Source organism: Apus apus, chromosome Z (genome assembly GCF_020740795.1).
Source record: "Apus apus isolate bApuApu2 chromosome Z, bApuApu2.pri.cur, whole genome shotgun sequence".
Taxonomy (NCBI): domain Eukaryota; kingdom Metazoa; phylum Chordata; class Aves; order Apodiformes; family Apodidae; genus Apus; species Apus apus.
This window is the reverse complement of record NC_067312.1, coordinates 39,987,608-40,010,468: the sequence shown is the minus strand read 5'-3', so window position 1 is coordinate 40,010,468 and position 22,861 is coordinate 39,987,608. Positions and strand designations below refer to the sequence as shown.

The 22,861-nt window shown below is 35.0% G+C and overlaps 1 protein-coding gene across 5 annotated transcripts in view; it reads right to left on the bottom strand.

The window, feature by feature from the left end:
• Positions 1 to 22,861, bottom strand: part of VPS13A (vacuolar protein sorting 13 homolog A) — a 103,036-nt gene that overhangs the window by 21,570 nt on the left and 58,605 nt on the right. For 2 of the 5 annotated variants that reach the window (XM_051643453.1, XM_051643455.1), the window contains exons 46-62: positions 22,352 to 22,455; positions 20,772 to 21,060; positions 19,175 to 19,570; positions 18,613 to 18,717; positions 18,370 to 18,515; positions 15,649 to 15,688; positions 14,450 to 14,578; positions 13,646 to 13,779; positions 11,747 to 11,876; positions 11,151 to 11,386; positions 8,668 to 8,821; positions 7,696 to 7,842; positions 7,045 to 7,126; positions 5,500 to 5,569; positions 4,980 to 5,085; positions 2,126 to 2,239; positions 59 to 204 (exon numbers count right to left, since the gene is read on the bottom strand). In XM_051643453.1, coding sequence (XP_051499413.1) covers positions 59 to 204; positions 2,126 to 2,239; positions 4,980 to 5,085; positions 5,500 to 5,569; positions 7,045 to 7,126; positions 7,696 to 7,842; positions 8,668 to 8,821; positions 11,151 to 11,386; positions 11,747 to 11,876; positions 13,646 to 13,779; positions 14,450 to 14,578; positions 15,649 to 15,688; positions 18,370 to 18,515; positions 18,613 to 18,717; positions 19,175 to 19,570; positions 20,772 to 21,060; positions 22,352 to 22,455 — 2,528 coding nt within the window. Of the gene's footprint in view, positions 1 to 58; positions 205 to 2,125; positions 2,240 to 4,979; positions 5,086 to 5,499; positions 5,570 to 7,044; positions 7,127 to 7,695; positions 7,843 to 8,667; positions 8,822 to 11,150; positions 11,387 to 11,746; positions 11,877 to 13,645; positions 13,780 to 14,449; positions 14,579 to 15,648; positions 15,689 to 18,368; positions 18,516 to 18,612; positions 18,718 to 19,174; positions 19,571 to 20,771; positions 21,061 to 22,351; positions 22,456 to 22,861 lie in introns of those variants that run through there. The other 3 variants (XM_051643454.1, XM_051643456.1, XR_007891884.1) reach the window with 2 other exon arrangements.

The window sequence follows — 22,861 nt, the reverse complement described above, 5'->3', positions numbered from 1 at the left end:
AATAAAATCTAACATACATAATATTGGTTTAATCTTTAAAATATTATTTTTAACCTACTTAAAGACAATATCTTGTACATCTGTGAGGGTGGCCCCTATACTCTTCAGCAGGAGATTCAAGGACTGAAGTGGTATCAATTCATTCTTTCTTTCTTCTTTGTTACTGTCTTCTCCACCCGTACTGAGTGAAAAGCTTAAATGTAACTTAAGGATAAAAATGAAATTGAGAAATAAAATTATGAGTTATTAGAAGTATTATATTTCTATCTTCATAATAATATAGCTTATTAAAAAAATTGTGAAAAGACATTTCTAATCGTGACTGACTTCATAACAGAGAACATAAATACACCACATAGAACAATAAAAAAACATGCATTTGAACTAAAACAAATCAACTGGAACCACCTTTAAGAAAACAGGAACTTGAAATTGCTTACTCATGTTTTTAGACAAAGTGACCAGAATCTTCTAGCTGTAATTTACAGAATCACAGAATCATAGAATGTTTTGGGTTGGAAGGGTTAAAGATCATCTAGTCCAACCCCTGTAACAAGCAGGGACATCTTTAACTAGATCAGGTTGTTCAGAGCCCCATCAAGTCTGACACTGAATGTCTACAGGGATGGGGCCTCCACCACTTCTCTGGGGAACATGGGTCACTGTTTCACCACCCTCACTGTAAAGAATTTCTTCCTGATGTCTAATCTGCATCTACTCTGCTCTAAGATCATTGCCCCTTTTCCTATCATTTGCACATCCTTGCCAACAGTCCCTCCCCAGCTTTCCTGTAAGCCCCTTCAGGTACTGGAAGGCTGCTATAAGGTCTCCAATTTAGGTTACTAGCTTGTTTCCAAAATGTTGGTTTTTTAAGTAATACCCAAAATCAAAGCAGACTGCAAATGACAACAGCATGGTGTCCAAGCACAAATGAGAAACAAAAGGCTGAAAACAAACAATTATTAATACTAGTTTTATGGGTGCTAAATAACACTGAACATGTACGCAAGGAAAATCTCACCTGTGCAGACCTGAATTAACCAAAATACTAATTTCACAGCAATTAAGGTGACAGTCTCAAAACAGAAAAAATAGTCAGGAAAAGTGCTCAGTGGGCATAAGAAAAGCAGCTATGCCTGTTCTGCATTATCTGAACACACCATGTGGCCATTCATTAATGTATGGTATGACAGAGCTTAACTATAGCTCACTTCATAGAGACTTAGCATATCTTGCAGAATCGTTGTCACTTAATTTCACACTTCTATATTGACTTCATAACTGTTAAAGATTAATCTTTTATTAGAACTTCAGGCCATATACACCATCCTATCTCCTACACAGATTTTCTTCTTGTCAAATATGACAGAATACACTAAAAAATAAGCTTTTGTTTACTTTGTTACAAAGTGTTCACTTTGTTATCTTAACAAATAAAGGGCATTTTACTTTTGTCACATCTTGAGCAGTTTTTGCAATAAAACAACTGGAGACATACTTAAGAACACCTAAATGAAGAAACACTGAAAGAGCTACTCATATAAAGCTAGCCAAGCACTTCCTGGAATTATCTATTCTTATAGCAGACTGTTTCTAACACCTCACCAGCTACTGTAAGGAGTTGAAACTCAAACCATTCTTTGATCTATTTCCTATGAAATGGAGAGGAGATTCTCCTACCAAGTACCTCGCAGTACCTAACCTCCAAAGTACCCTCGCACGTTTAACAACATCAGCTACACAAATTATTGTGTAAAAAACACAAACCCCAAAACTAGAACCAGTAAGCTAAAAATGCTGAGATAGATTTGGGCAAACAGTTTGTTTTGCTTCCATGTATGCACACACTACTAATCAGCTGTACCTGAACGTTTATGGGAATGGGGAAGAGCCAAAAGCCTCGAGACAAAAATAAAAACTGCTTTTCTAGTGAGTAAGTAACAATAAAGCAGAAAATGTCACTGCACAGTAATGCTGCTACTGGTAACAGTGAAAGCACTTTTCAGGGACATTTTTGTGTAATTTCTGATCACCCATATGTTTCTTCAGTTCCAATGCCTACTCTCCTGCACAGGACAAAAATTCCTCAGAGGGCAAACACAGGCTGTACTACGAAAAAGCGTACCTTAATTGGAGAGATATGAAAATATTCATACAAGCTGATCTGTGATGTGTCCATTGATGACACACTCATCAGTTCTTCTTGAAGAGACTGAACATCCTTTTTGAAAAGTTCTAGCTGTGAATACATTTTAAAAACAGTATTACTTTAACGTTTAGAGTATATACAATTACCATGCATTTGTTGTTAAGACACAATACATTGACTAATACTATTTATACTATCCTGATATTTTACTTATAGACTCAACATTTTAGAGTATTTTTAACTAGAATGTGTTTGCTGACTTTTTTTGTATGAAGAGGAAAAATGGTTATAAAAAGACAATCCAACATACACCCAACTAATAGTAAAATAAATAAATAAACAAATAAATAAATAAATAAATAAATAAATGTTCTCATGAAAGTTCAAATATAAAATACTTTCAAATAAAGTTTGGACAATTTTTAGCTGAGTCAAACAAGGGGCATGCATATATACCCTTCTGAACACATAGCATTGAAGTTTCTAAGTAAAAAAAAATAAATACTATTTTCTGTCATATAGAAACTTGACTTTTACATACTCTGAGAAGGCTTGCATGTAGCCCTTTTTTCTCATTCAAAAGCTAGAGCTCCTTTACAAGAGTTTTTTAAATAATGGCCAAGTGCAAAAAAAAAAAAAAAAAATTAAAAATTGTATATAATAACAATTTTGAAGTTGTAGTCAGAAAAGACTTAATTGTTAAATAAAATTAAGTTCTGAGTGAAAATAATGTGAGAGGTCCTTTCAGAAGAGTATCCCTGGTACCACCTTGCTACTTAAAACAAGCAGAACAGTCAAGGCACTAACTAATAAATAGGAATCAAATCCTAAAATTATTATTTGCTATTCCACTAAAAATAGAAGTGCAGAAGAGGATCTCCTCTAATCTCTGGATTTAGTGAATCAGCTCATACTGCTGGTATCAAATCATTAATCTTTCCACTGGAAGGGGAGGGAATAAAATATAGCTGTACTTTTCCCACAATAAAACCATGCATTGAAATTCAACGTAATTCTTCAAACTACCACAGTAACCTAAAATTCATAGGTACACCTGTTATCAATAAATGTAACAGACTGTATTTCCTAACACACTGCTGGGAGCCACCAGTTTAGACTACATATTCCTACATAGGAAAATTGATCAACATTTCTGAAACAATTCTAAAGCAACATTATTAATGTCCACTAGATGCCTGCTTTGTTTAAGAAATGCTTCAAATTTCCTTATATTTTTTAAGTCACAATTAAGACTGCTTGTTCTTACTACTTACACTTTTAAAGATGTTTACCTGTGCTTATGCTCTTTAACAAAACTGACTCATTCAGCCTTTAAAATAATTATATTATGCAGTTTTGATTCAAGAGTTTACAATATAAGAAAAGACAATCTGTAAACACATGCTTAGGTCTTGAATTAGAGAAAGGTGCATTTCACCAGAGAGGATCCCATTCTTGAAGCTAAAATTTTCCTAGAAGTTGCATTATCACCAACAGTTCTCAAATCAATAAGCAATCAGTATGTTTTTGTGAGTCTTTCCAAAGCTGTGCTGCCAGTAGAGCTCTGCAAAGAACTCACAGGCTTCAATTTACAGCAACAGGAAATGAAGACAGGACTAGGAAGAATCAACTAGATCTTCATGCCTGGATTCAAGGTAACCACATAAGCATCCATGAACCAGACAGAACATTTGGTTTTCTTCGTTACAGGCCAGAACACAAGCTACAAACAACCTGCTAAAATCAGAATCTTCTTTGTATAATTCAAAACAAAGAATTCCATATGCTTAAGAAACAGAAGTAGGAAACTGAGGGTACATTTAACACATTATACTGTGCAACAGTGACAAATGTACTTAGATGAAAGTATCTACTCAACTACAACTTGCAGATTTACATACATTTACTCTGCTGTAAACTTTCAAATGCTAACAAGACTCTTGTGCTTGAAATGTTATTCTAAAAATTAATTCTCTTGTTCCACTTCTTAATTTATATGCACTCTATAGCAACTTTTTAATATTTTCTCCCTATTTCAGTATAACCCTGAGCAGTAATACTTTTTTTTTTAATCTCTGATGTGTAGATATGCAGAAATAGAAGTAAAGGGCCTTTCCAGCATACCTTTTACTCACCACAGTAAGACTATACCTTTAAATGCTACATCAAAAAAGGCTCTTTTTGCTCTATTAAACCAGGTAGATCTTTTATGCAAATATTTCTGATTCATTTTTCACTAGCAGCATTCTTGAGATGCAGACAAAACCAGTACACTTTGAGATAAGCAATCTATTATCAGTTCCTTATGTACTGACATTCAATTTCAATACCCCTAACAACAATGGCATGCCAAACATACAACAGAATTGCACTGTATCTAAACAGCTTGGGGGGGGGCAGGAGAGGGGGAGGTTGGCAAATCCAAGAAAGTGTGGTGCTTCGGTTGCCTTGTGCTTGTCTCTGAAGTCTTAATTGTTATTTATCAAGCAGACTATCTTGCACTTCATATTACGTTTTATTTCTCTGCACAAACTTCTCTCCTTCTCTCTACAGTACAGGAATTCAATTCCTTCCCACTGCTCTCTCCTCTCCATTTAGTATCAACATGTCAACCATATCATACTCCTTTTTAAAAATTTTCCTTAAAATCACCAAAGTTACAGAAGTAACCCTTAAAAATCTCACAGCTTCACATTAGTCCCAGACACAGCAATTAACCAGTGTTACGGACACAGAAGACCAAGTCTGGTTGGTTGGTTTTTTTTTAAATATAAGTTGAATAATTACAAACACTAAATCTACTCATCTTTAAACAACATAAAGTGTCTACCTCTTGGTCACTCAGCACATCAGTCTGTGTAAAAAATTCAGCCACTGCATATAGGAAGCCAAGATCTAATCTGAGATCCATCTCTTGAATCAGGACCTTAAAATACCTACATATGAAACAAAAAAGAATTATTAAGGTGTGGTATGAAAATTAGTAACCTAATGGAATTCATCATTACTGGTGAAAAGCAGGCTTTGCATAATAGTGTAAGAAAATCAGATTTCCTCTAACCAGAACAATTTTAATCAAGCAGCAGCATTTAGGACTGTATAAAGCTCCAGACAGAGGTTCTTCTAAGTTAAAGATGAAAATTCTGCATTAAAAAGACACTTAAATATCCTTGCTTTACTCTGCAATTATGTGGATTATATAGGGGGCCAAGCTTTCATCTCCAAGAGCTCTGATCTTTCCAATAATGCACTGGTATAAAATCTTGCACTACATTTGCCCCTATAATCGTTTTAAAGATTGATTAAGCATAATCCATAGCAAAAGAGATGGAACATGTCAAAATACTTACTTAATATGAGATATTTGTGAATGTCCTGCAGTTCTCATGACAATACTGACATCAGTAAATGGTTTCGGTGCTATGAATTGTAAAACAAAAAGAGATCAGTACAGATTTTGTATGATAGACATATCTTTGTATTTTTAATATGAAAATTTCATGTATGTCCAGGATTTTCTCAAGCCTATAAAGTAGGATTACATAATAGATATGACAGGCAAACAACTAAGTCAGGGAAAGGAGCAGGAACAGAAAGGAATAGGAAAACAAGAATGAAATGGAACATCAAAATTCTACTTTGCTGACCTTCGAAAATGTGCCATTTTCATTTAAAAGCACAATAATATTGATATTAGACTTTAAAAAATTGCTGAGTCATGGAATAAGACTTTCCAACACCTGATACAAAAATATAATAATTTGGTCAGGGGTAATATTGCCCCCTCCTTGGACATGTTTGAGGCCAGGGTGGATGAGGCCTGGGCTTGTGGGAGGTGACCCTGCTCATAGTCAGGAGGTTGGAACTTGGTGATCTTTAAAGTCCCTTCCAACTTTCACCATTCTAGGATTAAACTAAACAAAAAAACAACCAAACAAAAAAATCCACAGATTTACGCACTCTAGCTTGAAATTAAACATATTGCAAATGAGCACCTGACATCTTATTAGCTTCCGTACATAACTACAAGCAGTATTCTTTGTCTTAATCCAGAATCCATCCTTGGATTACTCTGGCCTTCCAAGTGACTTGGATGAGTCAATGGAAGACTTCAGTTCATCACGTAGTATACTGACATTGAGCTCTATGCTCCAAGCAACGGAGAAGTTGGAAAGCTAGATGCTAAACAGGCAAAAAAAAGTTTGCTATCACCCAGCTTATAAGTGGTGCCTCATACAGCAATATTGAGCTTAGGGTGGCACACACATTTCTTTTCTTATTAGCTAAGATTATTTCAGATAGGTCGCTGGGTCATCTATCGCATGCAAGCAAGTTAAAAAACAAAACAAAACAACATTATTAAGACAATTTATTTGGGGCAGTAGAAAAAAAATCACATTACTAGAGATGAAGAGTGAGTCACTGCCCCAGATCCGCACTTGCAAGTAATACAGAAACAGTGCAACAGATTCACTACCATCAATATAAGCAACAATGTGATCTTTTCTTGTTTTCAGCAGGCAACTCTTCTGTATTAGTCAGCATTAACTTTTAGTTGTAGTCTGAAGGCAACTTTCAAAAGCCTGTTTTAAGCTTTATCCAAATGTAACTTTCATGTTATCTTGGTGAGAGCACTGAACTAGTATGTCAAAAAGATTTGCTTAAGAGGTATGAGATCGATGGATGAAATAAATTTTGTTTTCTTCTGTTAACCACTTAAATGGTTTTCTGTGTATCTTCTTTGTAGAGTAAATTGCTTCCCTGTCTCTAACATCAGTATTTTTGTTACGTGTAGTCAGTCCAGACATCATCTGCTAAAAATGTCACGGCTAACTTCAGTGCAAGCAAATTACCTTGTCATTTGAGAAGAATTACATTTAACTAAAACAACAAACCTGAATCCAAGGCGATGGACTTTGGAGGTTTAATAGGATAAAACACAAAGGGAAATATGGCTCCAGGAATCTGGTTTTGTATCTAATAGGGTTAAGGACAGGACAAGATGCAGCACATTAGCTTTTCAACAGTGAAGTATTTTAAAATCAAGGCAATCACAAGACTTACAAAAATTACCTGTAGCATTCCACCAATAAAAACGCAGAAAAAAAAAAGCCACTATTGTGCTTCAAAATACCTCTATTTTCAAAATTAAATTAACCAATCCAAAAAGACTAGAAAAGATGCTCTAAGTTGGTGGTAATAAATGGTCCATGCAATTTTTGCATAGGATCCCTTTTAATAAACTTGAGCATACGCAAAACTACAAATTGTACGTATATTTATGTTAGTTGTAAAGAAAAGCCACAAGAAAAAGCATGGAAGATGAATGATAAATGTTTTTCCTGAGCAGTTATAGTTGTGTGGGGCTTTTTCTATTTAAATGGTACTTCCAAAGATCAATCGAGAAGCACTGATGTAAAAGCCAATGAGTACAATTAAAATCAAAACATGACAAATCCACACACTTCTAAAAATAAATCCATGTTTCCATAAAAGTTGCTGTTTCTTACTAAATTACTCACTACTCACTCTTACTAAAAACTCACCTGTATCCTGTAAATTTGAATTCTGAAAGACTTCTGATGTGCAGATGAGCTGTATTCTACTTTTAAAGCTGGCAAGTAATTTCGTCTGATAGGAATCTCATTTGGTTGCTGAATTTTCATGTTGATTCCATTAGGAGTTAAACACACCTATTGTATTATTGAAGAAAATTTGGTATACTATGTGTTCCAAAAGAATGCTTTTTATAATATATTTTAAAATTTACACTGTTCATTAACATTGTAAAGATAGCTTAGCAGTACAAGTCTTGCAGCTTTTAAGTCCCATGTCATAACTTGTTTATTTAAAACAATCAAATTTTGTCATAAACTTATATAAAAGTAAAATATAAAAAAACTGCATTATTTGGGGGATTACTACTGCTTAGTACATGGCTTTCTATAGAAACAACATAAAAGGTCTATTTGGCTCATTTACCTGTACCATGCTAATTTACCTACAACAGGACTCTGAGCACCTAGAATTTATCTACAGACAAAGATGGCAGCATTTGGAGCATAACGTGCCCCTACAGTCTCCCAAAATTTCTGGGATTATTTTTTCTTATATATTTGATTGATTGACACAGTTGAATTATCTCACAATAAGGCACTTAAAAAAATACAAGATTTTGGGCTAAAGCAAAATAAGAAAAAAACAAATTCAAAACTAACACCCTGCCCATCTCCTTAGTATAATATATGAACCACATGCAAAGCTCCTTTAGTGCAGGCTTTATGCATGTTTAGTCCCATGATCTGCAAAAAAGTTACACTGCAGTTTCAAAGATTTATGGATTTATTTTTTTTTTCCAAAGGCTTTTTCTGTAGATTCAGAAGGGTTTTCAAATGGACTAGGTAAATTAAACATCTTAATTCTCATGGGAAGTTTCTTCAAGGATAGCAAAAATTGATAAATTGTCTTTTTCCTGTGTATACATGTAAACAATAGAATTAAAGAACCATCAGTATTACCAAAACATTTGATTCCAACTCAATAATCTTATTTTCTGAAGGTGTCAGCTCAGTGTAATCTCTGAATTCTTGTTCTAATTTATCAGTCTGCTTAACACTCATGGGTCTCCATCTTGACTTCTTCTGGGGTTTTGTCTCCCAAACCACATCAGAACTTTGAAAACAAAACAAAGGTCCAAGAAAGAAGGACAAGTTTTATCACAGGTTATAACCATGGAATGAGAAACCACATCACAAAACATTGCTGCAGTAAATAAAAGTGACCCAAATCAACCATTGCCCTTCTGGTACTAAGTGGGAGCCAGTCTTCCCAACACAGTGCAACAAAGAAAAGTCAAGAGCAAGTCTGTATAACTCCCCATTTTGATGAAGATGGGTATGTAAGGCTACTTGATCAGGAAGCTCAGTTTTAACAGTACTGTCATCCACTATTCTAAAGTCTCAGGATAGTTTTCTGCATATACTCCTGCATGTACTTTGTCATAGCCGAATTTACTAAAAGCTTGAGAACCTGTTTCCTGAACTGCCTCTTGTTTTTGATAGCTAGTTTCTTCACTCTTTCTGTCTTAATCAATAGATAGTGATTCTGGTTTGCATGTTTCCTCTACCATGTTTTATGGTAGGAGGTTTTGGTTTTGTTTGTTTTGTTGGTGGTGTTATTTTTTTAAATGGTATCTCAAACTCAGTTCTTTTCTTTTAACTCTTATTTTTATTAATTAAAAAAAACCACACCAAAAAAAAACCAACAAAAACCACCACAAACCAACAAACAAAATAATTAATCATCCTTAAAGGGCACTAGACTCTTTTTAATTCCACTGCTTCTGTGAGAAGCTTTTGTGTCTGATTTCATCTATATTCAAACCAAAGGCAAATCACTGGGCACCGACCAACATTATCAGAGGGGTGGAAGGTATTTCTTTTTTTCACAAGTCAAGACTATAACCCACAAATACAGTTTTCCAGACAGTCCCCTAATCCAATCCCTTTTAGCTACATCGCATCTCAGTTCAGACATATCAGTGGCAGAAAAATGTGTGCTAAAGAGCAAAACAACAGCTACAAAATGGAGTACTACTTTGAAACTCCTGGGAGTTTTCCCTTTTTAACTCCTTGGGTTTTTTTAACGTCCTTCCTCCAAGATGTGCTGCGAACCCAGAACAGACATGGTGAAACCTGTCTGTGCATCAAGATAGATACAAATTACCTTTTCCTTACTTTTTACAAGACATTCACAAAGGGGAACATTCTGAATAACAGGGTCATCTTCGTCATACCCAAGAAATAATCACTTTTCCTCAGAATGGGCTTTCAGGAGTTTGACACCCACTCAGGGTTTAACAAGAAAACAACACTGACTACGGACGACAGTTTCTAAACAACACTGACTAGGCAACTAACTGCCACTTTTAATGGAGCATTTCCACAGTCTAGATCCCAGGTGACAGCAAGGATTGGGATTTTCTTTATGAATGAGAGATATGAAATGTGAAGAATAAATGTAAAGTTCTTTCTTTTTGTTTTGCAGTGCAAAGAATTAACCAAGAGATAAAAACTCCCTCTAGTAACCCCATAGCTATGAATATACAGAAGTATGTGAATTATGGTGATGATATAGAGGTGTCCCTTTAGAATTCTAAAAAGCCCTTGTGTACATATATGATAGCATACATTTCTTAAGCATTGCACAGTTCATTTTCTGCTTCCCTCTGTAATGTTACAGTAGAAAACCCAAAGTATTAGAGAGTCTTGGAGTCACCATAATTTCTCAATCAAATTTAGAAGAAGTAAAAGCTGCTACTGGATAAGAAACTTCAACACAGAATTCAGCAACTTGCTTCTGTAATGAAGACAGAAAAATCCACTGACACAAACTACCCACAGACCTTAGTCCTTAAAACGGATTACTACTTCCCCAAGGAAATACTTCTGTTCAATGTATAGGGAAATTTGCCACACAGAGCTACAACTATTTATTGCAAGACACATCAAAATACAGAAAGCATATGCATTAATATAAGACAAAGTGAAAACATTTCTCTTACATCCCTCTTTGCCACAGGAAAACACACCATGTTACACCACAAAATAGTTTGCGTTGGAAGGGACCTTAAAGATCATCTAGTTCCAACCCCTCTGCATGGGCAGGGACACCCCCACTAAACCACGTTGCTCAAAGCCCCATCCAACCTGGCCTTGAACACTTACAGGAAGCGGGCAGCCACAAATCTGCTGGGCAACTTGCTCCAGCATCTCACCACCCTCACACTAAAGAATTTCTTCCCAATATCTAGTCTAAATCTACATTATTTCAGTTGAAAGCCTTATTGCTACATGCCCTTGTAAAAAGTCCCTCTTCGACTTTACTGAAGGACCCCTTCAGGTAGTTCTAAATACTCTTACCCAGACCTCTTTTTCCTCTTCCGTTGCACCCCAAAATGAAAAGTTAGACATGTTAGACTGTTTCACACAAAATATGTTACCTTGTAATTCCAATGTAGGACACTTCTTGCTTTGTGTAATTATTAACCAATGAAATTCCAACATCTTGCAAAGAAAGAACAATTTCTTGTTCTGCTAGTTCTGCTTTTACACTTTCATATGTCAATTTAAATACATTCTCATCTTCAGTGATCAGGACAATACGCTGCAAGCCTTCAAAAAATGACACTAAATAGATTGCTTTTCTACTATCCAGGCTGAGTATTTCGATTTTGTCCTGCAAGCAAGAGGAAATGTTTGTACAAGTCTGTTAAACATTCTAATGCACAAGCAAATGCAAACATGTCAGCAACATGAACAACAATTGAATACAATTTATTTAAGGTAGAGGAAAAAAATACCATTTTTAATTATGAAGTTTTATAGTAGTCCCTCCAACATGCACAAGCTTTTGAACTGAAGACAATGCTTATTTGGCACAAGCTCCCGCACACAGTGTTGTTACTGTTCTGTGCTTAAACCTCATATATGTGATTTCTGATCATACTCTTTACATATGGAATTTCATACATGCAGTGATGAACAGGATAATAAATTAGACGGCAAAATAAAAAACAGATTTAGACAGTTATCGTACCTCTTTTGGGGTAACTTCTTCAGTTCTGTTTCCACATCTCCATTTCAATTTTCTAGATCCTGTTGGGTCTGACCAAGTATACAGTACAGCCTTATTTGGCTGAAGACAGTCTTCTAATTCACCAAGGGAGCTAGAACAAAGTAATATTAAATTAAAATGCCAATTAATATTTTCTGTCAAAGACTTTCGCAGTTTAGCATTTCAACAATGACCCTTTAATTATTTTTGCAATTAATAAAAATTCAAACTTAAAACAATATCATGCACAAAAAAAGATGCATAAAACAATTCTCAGCACAATAACAAAACCAGTAGATACTTCAAAATATAAATGCATACTTTAGAAATAAAGCATACAACATAGATTTTAAAAAACTAATTTCCAACCCCACTTGTGATTAACATTAATTAGAGAAAAAAAACATACAATGGAGCTTACAGGCTGAAACAAAAATTTGGGATTTGTGCTGCCTAACACTAATATTAAAAAAAAAAGTGTGTTTGAAATCCGTTTTTCAGGAAAGGTTTCCCCTGTATGATTTGCTGAAGGGAAAGAAGTGCACTGTTTAGTATCTGGATACAGTGGATATCTTCAGCCAAACAGATTTCCAACTCCATTCCCTCTCCCATAAACTGAGAAAGTGACAGGTGCCTTCTGCACCTCTCTGAAAGGAGCCTGTGGCAGGAGGGAAAGTGGAGAGGGAGGTGCTGAGCTCTTCTCACTGGGATCCAGAGATAGGAGGCATGTGAATGGTTCTAAGCTGTGTAAGGGAAGGATTAGACTGGACATTACGAAGCATTTCTCTGTTGAGAGGGTGGTCAAACACTGGAAGAGGTTTCCTAGAGGGGTGGTCCATGCCCCATGCCTGTCACTAATGAAGAGGCATTTGGACAATGCCCTTAATAACAGCTTTACCTTCTGCTAAGCACAGACAGGGTCGGGCAGTTGGACTACATTATATTTACAGGTCCCTTCTGACTGAAATATTCTATCCTCCGTAGCTCATTACGAAGTTATCTATATACTTCTTAAATTTACACTAAGGATTCCCAAAATCCAGGTAAAAATATAAAAAATTACTGATGTTTACTGAGAAAAACCAAAAGAAACAACTGACTGTACTCTTCAAAGAGGAATATACAGTGTTTAAACACTACCCTGACTGACTGGAAGGAACTGACTATTCAGTTTTTAGTAAGAAACAGGTCAAGAATGCTGTAGATATGCTTACTCTACTCAGCACCATGCAGTAGCCAAGTGCACAGTAGCAAAGCATTATAAAGACATTCCAGCTTGACAACAGGACCAGTACAGCTCTATGCAGGTGCACAACCAAATCTTCACTGATTGCAGGTAATTCATAGTTGTTAAAATAACCTTAGTTTTGGTCTGGCTTTACAAAATTTGTGTAACCACCTACTCATTTTTCAGTTGGTTCCCTCATCTCACCCATAACATTTTAACCCATTCTTTCAGCTAAATCTCAACTAAACATGATAGAACAGTAGAAGTCTCAAATCTAATCACACTTACAAATAAATCATTCATTACTTATTCTGCACAGTAAGCACCTGCACAGCTCCACAGAAGCCAAGCGCATCCTTTGCCCCCACCAGGGATGTAGAGGGCAAGAACACAAATCTAACATAAAAAAGGACAAGAGAGCTCACAAAACAGCTTGTTTACTTCTAGAAATAGGCACTTACCGCTACATAACACTGTGCTGTTAACTATTAACTCTCTTCAATTTATAAAACAACAGATTTTTGTGTGCTCTAATAAAATTAGCCATTTCTTAAAAAAACAGGCTTCTGAAGAAACAGGCATGTTTACAATATATGAAATAACAATTTGCATGTCTCCGTGCAGACATCCACACTAAAATTTTTCTTACCTACCTTTGTCCATACTCAACAATTTCCTCTTTAGTATGGTTTATCAACAGAAACGGAGCTGCACCATCATGGTAGTTAGAAAAGGTAATCACTGTAGAATGTTCAGTCAGGTTAACATCCACTATAATTCCTCCAAGCTATCAAATGTAAAAATCATAAAGGAAGTAACAGTGGAATTAATGTCTAGTAAAGCAAATATAATTTATGTATTTTGGAAAAATTTTAGCCTCATAAGATAAAACTATCTAATAGTGAAACAAGCAACCTGTTTTTAACACATCTTTAAAATATTTCCCTGATCTAACTACTCGGTAACAGGCATTGCACTTATTAATCAAAACTCTGAATGAGTTCTGTACTGTCAAAATTTAGGCTGGTATCAGAGGAACCTACCTTCCTCAAACCATTCATAGCCATTAGCGTCCTCCAAAACACTCTACTATTAAAAATATTATCTATTTAAAAACTACTGCTTGATGTGACTATGTGCAACACAGAAGTAAAGCCAGGGCAATCAAAGTTACTTTTCAAAGTAACTAATTACTTAGAACTAATACAAATACTTCTCAGTCTCAGATAGAGGCTTCTATTGATCTGCTCTGCAGAAAAGAGCTTAAAACAAAACATCTCTTGCGTAACACACACAAGAAGGAGAGAACATGAGAATAACACACTTGCATATACATGACCTTTTCCTCAGCGAAGTTTTTGCAATGCTTAATTGTATGGGAACACAGAAAGGTTTGACAATAGAAATTAAGCAATTATGCATGTTGTTTCACCTAATTTCAGAAAGCAACAATTTACCTTGTTGTCCAAATGCAGTAGCAGACAGTTTTCTTGCTTGTCAAAATTTATCTTCTTTGCCGGGAGATCAGAATTTTCAACTCTAACAAGCAGTTTGTTGGCATCATTTTCAGGCCAAAAGGGAATGCACTAGGAAAAAAAAAATCACATATTTTAAAGTAAGTGAGAAAACAAACTAGATGGCATTAACTTTGGCCCAAAGTTCATCTACTAGAATTCTACCTAAAAGTGTAGTGAGTGGGATCAGAAACTATCAAAAAACCTAAAAGTAATTACTTACCTGAACATAACAAATTGAAAGGAAGTCAGAAATAATACATACTACAATGAAGAAACTGAGGAGTTAAGGAACTAAAAATGAAAACAGTAAAACTTCGTATTCACACGAAGAAGTAGATAATGGATATGAAGTATGGAGTATAAAGCTGAGCATGGCTACAACACCAAAAGAGCAAAGCTTGTAACAAAAAAATAAAACCAAAACGGAAAACCCCCAGAACTCCACCAAAAAACTACCACTAATAAAAAAAACCCACACCAATCAACAAAACCGTTCTTCCATTAACAGACTTTTAACAGATCTCTCACCAAGTAAGAATAAACTACAAATCAATCTTACAGTGTCAATCAGTGAGAGATCTTAACATAAATACATCCCATAGTAACTTGAGTACACAGTACATCACATACTAGCTACGCTTTCAAAACACTATATATATATATATATATATAATAAACACACACACATATGTATGTGGGTATAAAACATACATAAATAAAATTAGAAGCATTAGGCAGCTAAATCAGAGAACATGTTCTGCTAGTCACATTCACAACTGAAATCATGGCCATTCTGGGTTTAAATATTCCACAGTCTCTCTTCAATAGTTTACACATCAAATGGATAAGACAAGGAGGCAGGGAAAATACATTTTAATTGTAATAAAGGGAAGCTTCTGACTAATTAAGAGTCGTGCTCTGGAAACAAGCTATGATTAACAATAACTCTCAACCAACAAGAGCCAAAGTCTGTACAGATAGACCAGTCTTCCTGTATTTCCAACTGTTTAACTGCAACATCCAAAACTTCAGGAACATCTTTCTCCAACATGGGTTGAGAAATTAAATCATCATACTTAACTGCATCTGAATCCTTCAATGTAAATATTCAGTGGTGAAAGACTAGTTCACCAACTTACCATGCCACTAAGTTCCCTTTCCCATTGTTTCTCACACCACAGGAAGCAGGAAGACAAAGGAAAAAAATATAGTTAAACTGCAAGATTGAAGGTGTAATCTACATCAACATGTATCCTACAAAGGAAATTTAAATGTGTTGCAAACTAGCATAGAACACTGCAAGTAAGTCTCAACATGGAAATTAAGAGAGCTCAAAAGCACTTCAAGGAGAACCTGTCAACATTGAAGGAAAGTTTAAAAGCAAAAGCAACATAAGTACAAAGGATATGCTAAACAAGTTGTTACAGTATCAACCTCTTTCTCTCTTTCTCTCCCCCTCTCTCCTGTCTTCCTTCCTTCCTTGCTTTAAGGATGTATGTTGGTCTTGCATTACAGGTAATACAATGGACTGTCCTCAGAAAGCCATTTCATACTAATCACTGCTCAACAATTTCTATTATAACCCTTGAAGAATGATGGACTTTTCTAAAAACAGTATTTAAAGTTTCTGGTAGATTGACTGCTTTTCAGAGAGGGAACATCTCCAAGATGGGGTTTAAGAAAGGACAGGCTATCTGTGACTAAGAAGAGTGGATAAGAATTAAAAGCAGTGGGAAGGACTCTGCTTAACTTAAAATGACAAAAATAGAATGGGGACAGAAGAGAGCAAGTTGAGACATGAATTAACACTTCACTAAGCTTCTTGGTTTTTTGAAGATCAACCTAAACTAAAAGAGTGAAGTGAGAATTACTTTAAAAAAATAATCAGATGCATTAACTAACTAACTAAATAAATCTAGGCTAGCTGAATAGCAAAGTTCCATATTTCAGTAAGAGCATCAGATAGGAACTTGTTGTTGAACACAAACCCTGGATGCCCAAAGAGACCAATAGTGGCTGGACTCTGCCTAGTTAGAAGAGATAAGAAACATACTGGATTGAGCAACTGGGTTGCAGATGAACAATGTTGGTGGACTGCTTATTGAAAGGGAAAATATACACACAATGCAAAAAGACAAGCAACTCTGGGAGTGAAGCTTGATATAATTTAGGAGGGTATACAGAGCCCTCTGTTGACCTCTACTACTCCATTTGATAAACACCAGTATGTAACATTTCAGAAGACATTAGGAGTGATTCTAAAATCTACAAAGTTCTCCTTTGACACTTCATAACTGAAATGACACGAAAATTAATTAATACAATTATGGAACACCTGAGAAACAATTACACTTCTGAGACAAGCTAGAAAATTCTGTAAGCATATAAATAAAAGAGTCAATAAACTACAGGTAATATATGTGACAATGTATTTGACCTTCAAAACTATTATTTTAGAATAGTTTTTACAGGAAAATTCAAAAGTTTATGTAAAATAATTAAATTTATTCTAATAACAACTCTGTATCAAATACAAATCACAAAACATCAAGAAGTAATAAAAACTGACTATATTTCCCCAGATTAAGAAGTTAGATATGAAGTGGTCCATGCTACTATACATGAGCTTTATCAGGAAACCAGATGAGGAAGCGTGCATACAAAGAATCCAAAAATGCGTAGTCAAACAAAAGTTTGGTTCAGAGGAATATAAGAACATTAGGAAATAGAATAAATTTGTAGGCTTATGGCAAACAGCCTATTCTTGAATAAAAGCAAAGAAACTTTTCTGAAAATAATTGTATACGTTATGGGAAGCTAAACTGACTTAAACAATTAAGGATCTAAACATCGCTGTGTGCAGTTCACAAAAACCAAGAAGACAACAAAAAAAACAAACAATGTAGTATTGATTTCCTGAACTAAAATAATTATATTTAAATGGTATTTATCTTCCATAATCATTAAAGATAAAATGCACACCTAAGGAGAATGTGTTTATGGTACCAAAAATGTAATAGAAAGATCTGCTTACAAATCTGATTTAAAATATTCTTCTAAGTTCAGTGTTTTAGTTGGCAAGCACTTCTTGGTGACCACTTGAAGTAACTAGAATGATATAGAAAAGCAAGAAGGCCTCCAATGACCTTACTTGTGAGGCTAAATTCAGTGTCTCCAATACTACCACAAACAGGCACTGTTTTTTCTTCATGTACTGAAGGAAGACATGATGGCCTCAAAACACTAAACGCATACAAAACGTAATTGTGGGATACTGCAGTGCAAACAGTCAAGCTGCACACCCAGTTTGCAACCTTTCAGATCTCTGTAGCACACATAAAACCCAAAAGCCATCCTCACACACTTAGCCTGGGGTCCAGCAATCCCTCCCTAGACACTTTACATTAAGCAGTAAAAATCAGCACTGAGACTAGTCCCAGAAGAACATCTTGGAGCTCTTTGAACTGATCCACTGAGGAACTTTCTTCCTATATCAAAGTGACATGACAAGTACCAGGTCTATCACTCTATCACATACCACTGCAAAAAACTGAAGAGAAGTTTCAGTGCCACTGCAGAGAGAGATACTAGAGTAACAGCACAGGTCTTTTTTCATACTATTTATGATGCAGGTAACAGAAAAAATTACAATTACAATATAAACTAATTTTACAGTATATCCTAAAGCAACACTGAGAAAAGGTAAGAGGACACAGATAATTAATTGAAAAAGCACACCATATTCAGACATTGTCATTGAAAACAATGCATGGCTCATATTTCTATCAAGGAATATTCAAACCAATTTGTTTTTTCTCCTTAAAGAAACAACTTGGAATAGCTTCCTTTATAAGTTTACCTGTTGCAAAACAATAGGAATCCACTTTTCCTTGCCTTCTTCAGCTACTTCCAAAGTGTATTTGCTTCTATTTGAGATCATAAAAAATGGAGTGAAAGTTACAATTCTAGTAATATTAAAACTGCTGTTGTTTATGGTGACACCAACCTGTGAATAGAAAGACAGCATTAGAAGTACACTGTTCTTCTCTTACCTCATTTGTATCTCCTGAAAGTAATTAAAGTGAAAGAGAAATTTAACTAACTTGATATTCCTTTTTATGACTCTTGCATTTCACAGAACCATGACTTCCAACAGTGTCCAGTGAAAACTGATCAGACAGATCACTGTCAGTAACCATAAGTTGCACCTATGAAGAAGCACCTTGAATTAATTATCAATTTACAAACACTGAAAACATTTTAAAAAATTATATACAGTACAAATATATCTAAATGTAAGCGCACATGGTAACCTGCATCTTAATCCTAGCTTAATAGCATCTCAGACCCAATCTACCAACCACCACTGCACACACACCTTTTTAAAGAACAATTCATTTTTCAAGTACTACAGCTTCACATTTCTTACATATAAGGATCTTTATTGATGCAGTTTAAGCAATACCTTTGATAATGTAAATTTTCTATCTCAACCATATCTGAAAACATAATGTTTAAAATATTCCATCTTTAGTCGGAGTTATTACAGGTCTTCATGCCCTTTACAGAGCATAGCTTGCCGTAGATAACTTTCAATGTGTAAAAACGCTATCATACAACAACACCAGGGATTATAGAGCTCTCAGGTTTTACAAAACATAATACCTTGTTATTTTGGAGGAAGTTTTTGGGCTGGAAAGAAAAAAGCAGCGGCTTTTTGTAATCCGGAGGATGCTTGCGGTGAATACCATCAGCTTTGTACTGCAACATTCGACCAGTTTTATTTACCATCCAGTACGGACTATGAATTGCTACAACCATCTGCCCAGTTGTGTAGGTCACATGGACAGCAATATCCAGTTCAGCCTTATCTAGCTCTGTGATGCAGTAAAATGTGGTGAAGCTGATATCCGGTAGATTGCTTTTTATGTGGTACTCACTCTTCCAGTTTTGATCAAGATAGTTAAGCAACTGTAAATCTAGTTTTGTTTGATCCAAGACTGCATTATGAATCTGCGCAGAACATCCTTCTTGTAGAGTGTCATATTTGTTCCCACTTCCCTTTAAAAGAAAACCAGCACAACAACCCAGTGTACATTTATAAGTCACACTCAAAATTTTTATCAACTTATTTTCTATTTGAAAATTAAAGGCAAAAGTTACCTTGGCAAAATTTTATAATGCTTACTATGCTACCTAAATAATTCTCAAATGTCTACCCCAATACAACATTTTACAGAAAAAATCCTCAACTATGCATGGTCATGAATATTTAACACACACACACAAAAAAAGAGTCACCAAATCCAAATGCACAAACACACTTAAATGACAGATTTCCTCAACTCAGTACTTCTTCCACTAAATTTAAACTTGTAAGAGACATACAGGAAAGAGCCTGTTAACATCCACACATTTTGGTAGAGACCACGGTTTCTAGCTCCAGTAATTGCCCTTTTGAGATAAAGCTTAAATTCTACTGTTTGAATCCAAATACTAAATATTAAGACTGTTTGGGAAAAAAAAAAACACCACAAAAGTTCTAGTGTCTCCCATATATATTTCTATTATCCTGAGTCCACATCACTAAGCAGTGGCACACAACTATAGCAGATCAACAGAATAAAAAGCTTAATGCTGAGGAACCCATGTCCACACAGTGCATGTTCTAGGTGCTCTACTTGAGACTGACTGTCATCTGGCTCTTGAACAAATGTCTAATAACAAAGTGCATCTAATAATTTCATTTTGTCTGAAAAAAATATGAAGTCTGTCATAGGCTGTAATTCTAGCCAAAACTTGGCAAAAAAAGCAGGCCTGTGAGAATTCATTAAAAGCATGCTACTGCCGAAAGTCAATGACAGCACTCAAAATGCTATTGTAGGCTGACTCACTTTTGTCGCTTGAAGCAGTCACATAATTCACAAGAAAAACTAGACTGCTTAACTAGGCTCAAGCTGCACTTAAGCAATAGAAAGTGATTTGCTCACTGCACCAAGCTTGCACACGAAGTTTCACTTTGTGTATGTATTTAAAGTATGAATTATTAGTAATTAATAATACCACAACTTTTCACATTCTGATGCTGTTTGACTTCTGTAGATACATGTCTGCCCATATAAGATCTGTGAACTTGCTTTACAAACACTTTAACAGAAGCCCCTTCTTTTAATATTCATTTATTAAAATATTCCAACCAGCTGGTCAGACTTCATATGATTAGTGGAAGATACCACAAAAAATTTAAACATAAAAGACTTACCTCTACAGAGTAAGTTATTTGGTAAGGAAGAAGATTGCGGAGAAGAACAGAAGGCCATAAATGAACAACATATGGAAAATCCCATTGATCTTCTGCACATAATGAAGATGTCAACATGTCTTTTACAGGAACAATATTGATAATAAGCAAGTGGCTAGTTGACCTCACAGACTGGCATTTCCTTTGTAATAAACTGTCAACATTTTTCATAATTTCATCAAATGTGATTCCTTCACACATATCAAATTCTCCATTTTCACTGCCTAGTGGCTGCAAACTCAGCTTGGATCTGTGAATGAAAATGTTTTTTAAACAATACGAGATTTAATTTTTAAATTCTGAAAAAGTATTATGCAACACTAACATTCATATTTTGGAAGTTTTCTAACAGTACTCCATTGCCTGCCTTTATCTTGCTTAACGGAGGAAGCAAAAGGTGGTCTGTATCCCAAAAGTTCATGGAATTTTACCAATTGGGGTATTTTGTTCCCTATCTTCACACACTGTCCTTGCAAATAAAGGACTGTTGAAAATTCTTATGAAAAGGCTACTGAATTCCCTTATAAGTTCTGCTATTTTCCTGTTCCCAGCAAAAAGTCTGGATAAATAATTCATTCCAAACACAGACCTGCAGAAAGTGGCCTTCCTTCCAGTCACAAAATATACCAAGATTACGGATTATATACACACGTAGCTTTTGTAAGGCAACTGCTTTAATCCAATAAGCAGCACTTTGACTGAACATTTTTGATAGTAAACATTTCCTGACTGCTGAGTAGAACTCATCCAGAGATCTGCGCAATGAATCAGAATGTCACTAAACCTTATTAAAGAAAATACATTTAGTTAGAAATATTAATGAACTTAAATGATCTACAGTAAAGTGTAACTTTCTAAATGAAAGATACACTGCTGTCATCTTGAAAAAACGGGGAGAGTGTTTAGAAGGAAAAAAGTCTCTAATCATAAAAAAACAATCAAAGAAAATCTCTCTGCTTAAAAGTTGGTGGCAGTTTAGCTAACCTATACATACAAACTTACTGCAGTTTTAAGTGGGTATTAGTTTGAAGGGGCTAACAGCATAGCTATGCTGAAAGCCAAGTCTTCTAAAGTTGACAAGTCTTCTAAATCTGTGATAGAGCTTAAATGCATTACTTTGAATTTTTTAATTCAGAATCACAAAAATCAAAATAAGCCTTTTACTATTTTATTTTAGAAAGCAAAAACCTGTAATAACATCACTAGACAACAGTCCACTGAGAAAAAGTCTGTACTGTGTGGATAACAATCACCGTGTTCTAGAAGCACCTAGCCTCAGATTCTTAATATGACTTAGCTGGATTAAGTTGATCAGTACACTGGATTTCCAAGGACTTCCAATTCAAGAATTAAATTCTATTCTGTTTAACTCAGACTAGATGCTCTGAGAAGATCCTAGCCAACAGTGATAGCACAGTAATAATTACGAGATTAGGTAGCAAAGGGAAACAATTATTTTTTTTTTTAGCATCATTGTATGGCTACAACCATCATCAATGTATAAACATATTCCATTAGAACAGAAGAATGCAATACAGTACCTGTAAGATGACAATGGTATGTTGAATTCATTTTCTGGTGAAGCAGTCCCTAAACATCTTCCTTCCTCAAAAATGTTTAATGGGATTGAAAAATGATTCCTTATCTATGTGAAATAAAAATCCAGCAACATACATTAGAAAAAAAAAGAAAACGTATTTTGAGCCACACAGAGCACACAATGAAAACTCTCAATTTTCTTCTTACTCATTTATCATTCAAGGTCAGGTGTTTAAAAACAACTGGCTCTAATGCCAGCAAATCTCTTTAAATTATTTGGTTGTGCAGTTTAATGTTATATTTTAATAATGAAATTAATACATAAGATGCAAAAGTATTTTCAAGGATAAACATAAAGCCCTGCAAAACCAAAGACAAGTACATCTGAATTATGTAATAATTTTCCAAAGAACTTGCTCCTAAAAATGTAATAGAGATAAGAGTGTGGGTGTCAAAATCTATACAGCAGAAGACATAAGGGAAGTAAAATAATTCCTTAAGGTTAAACCATC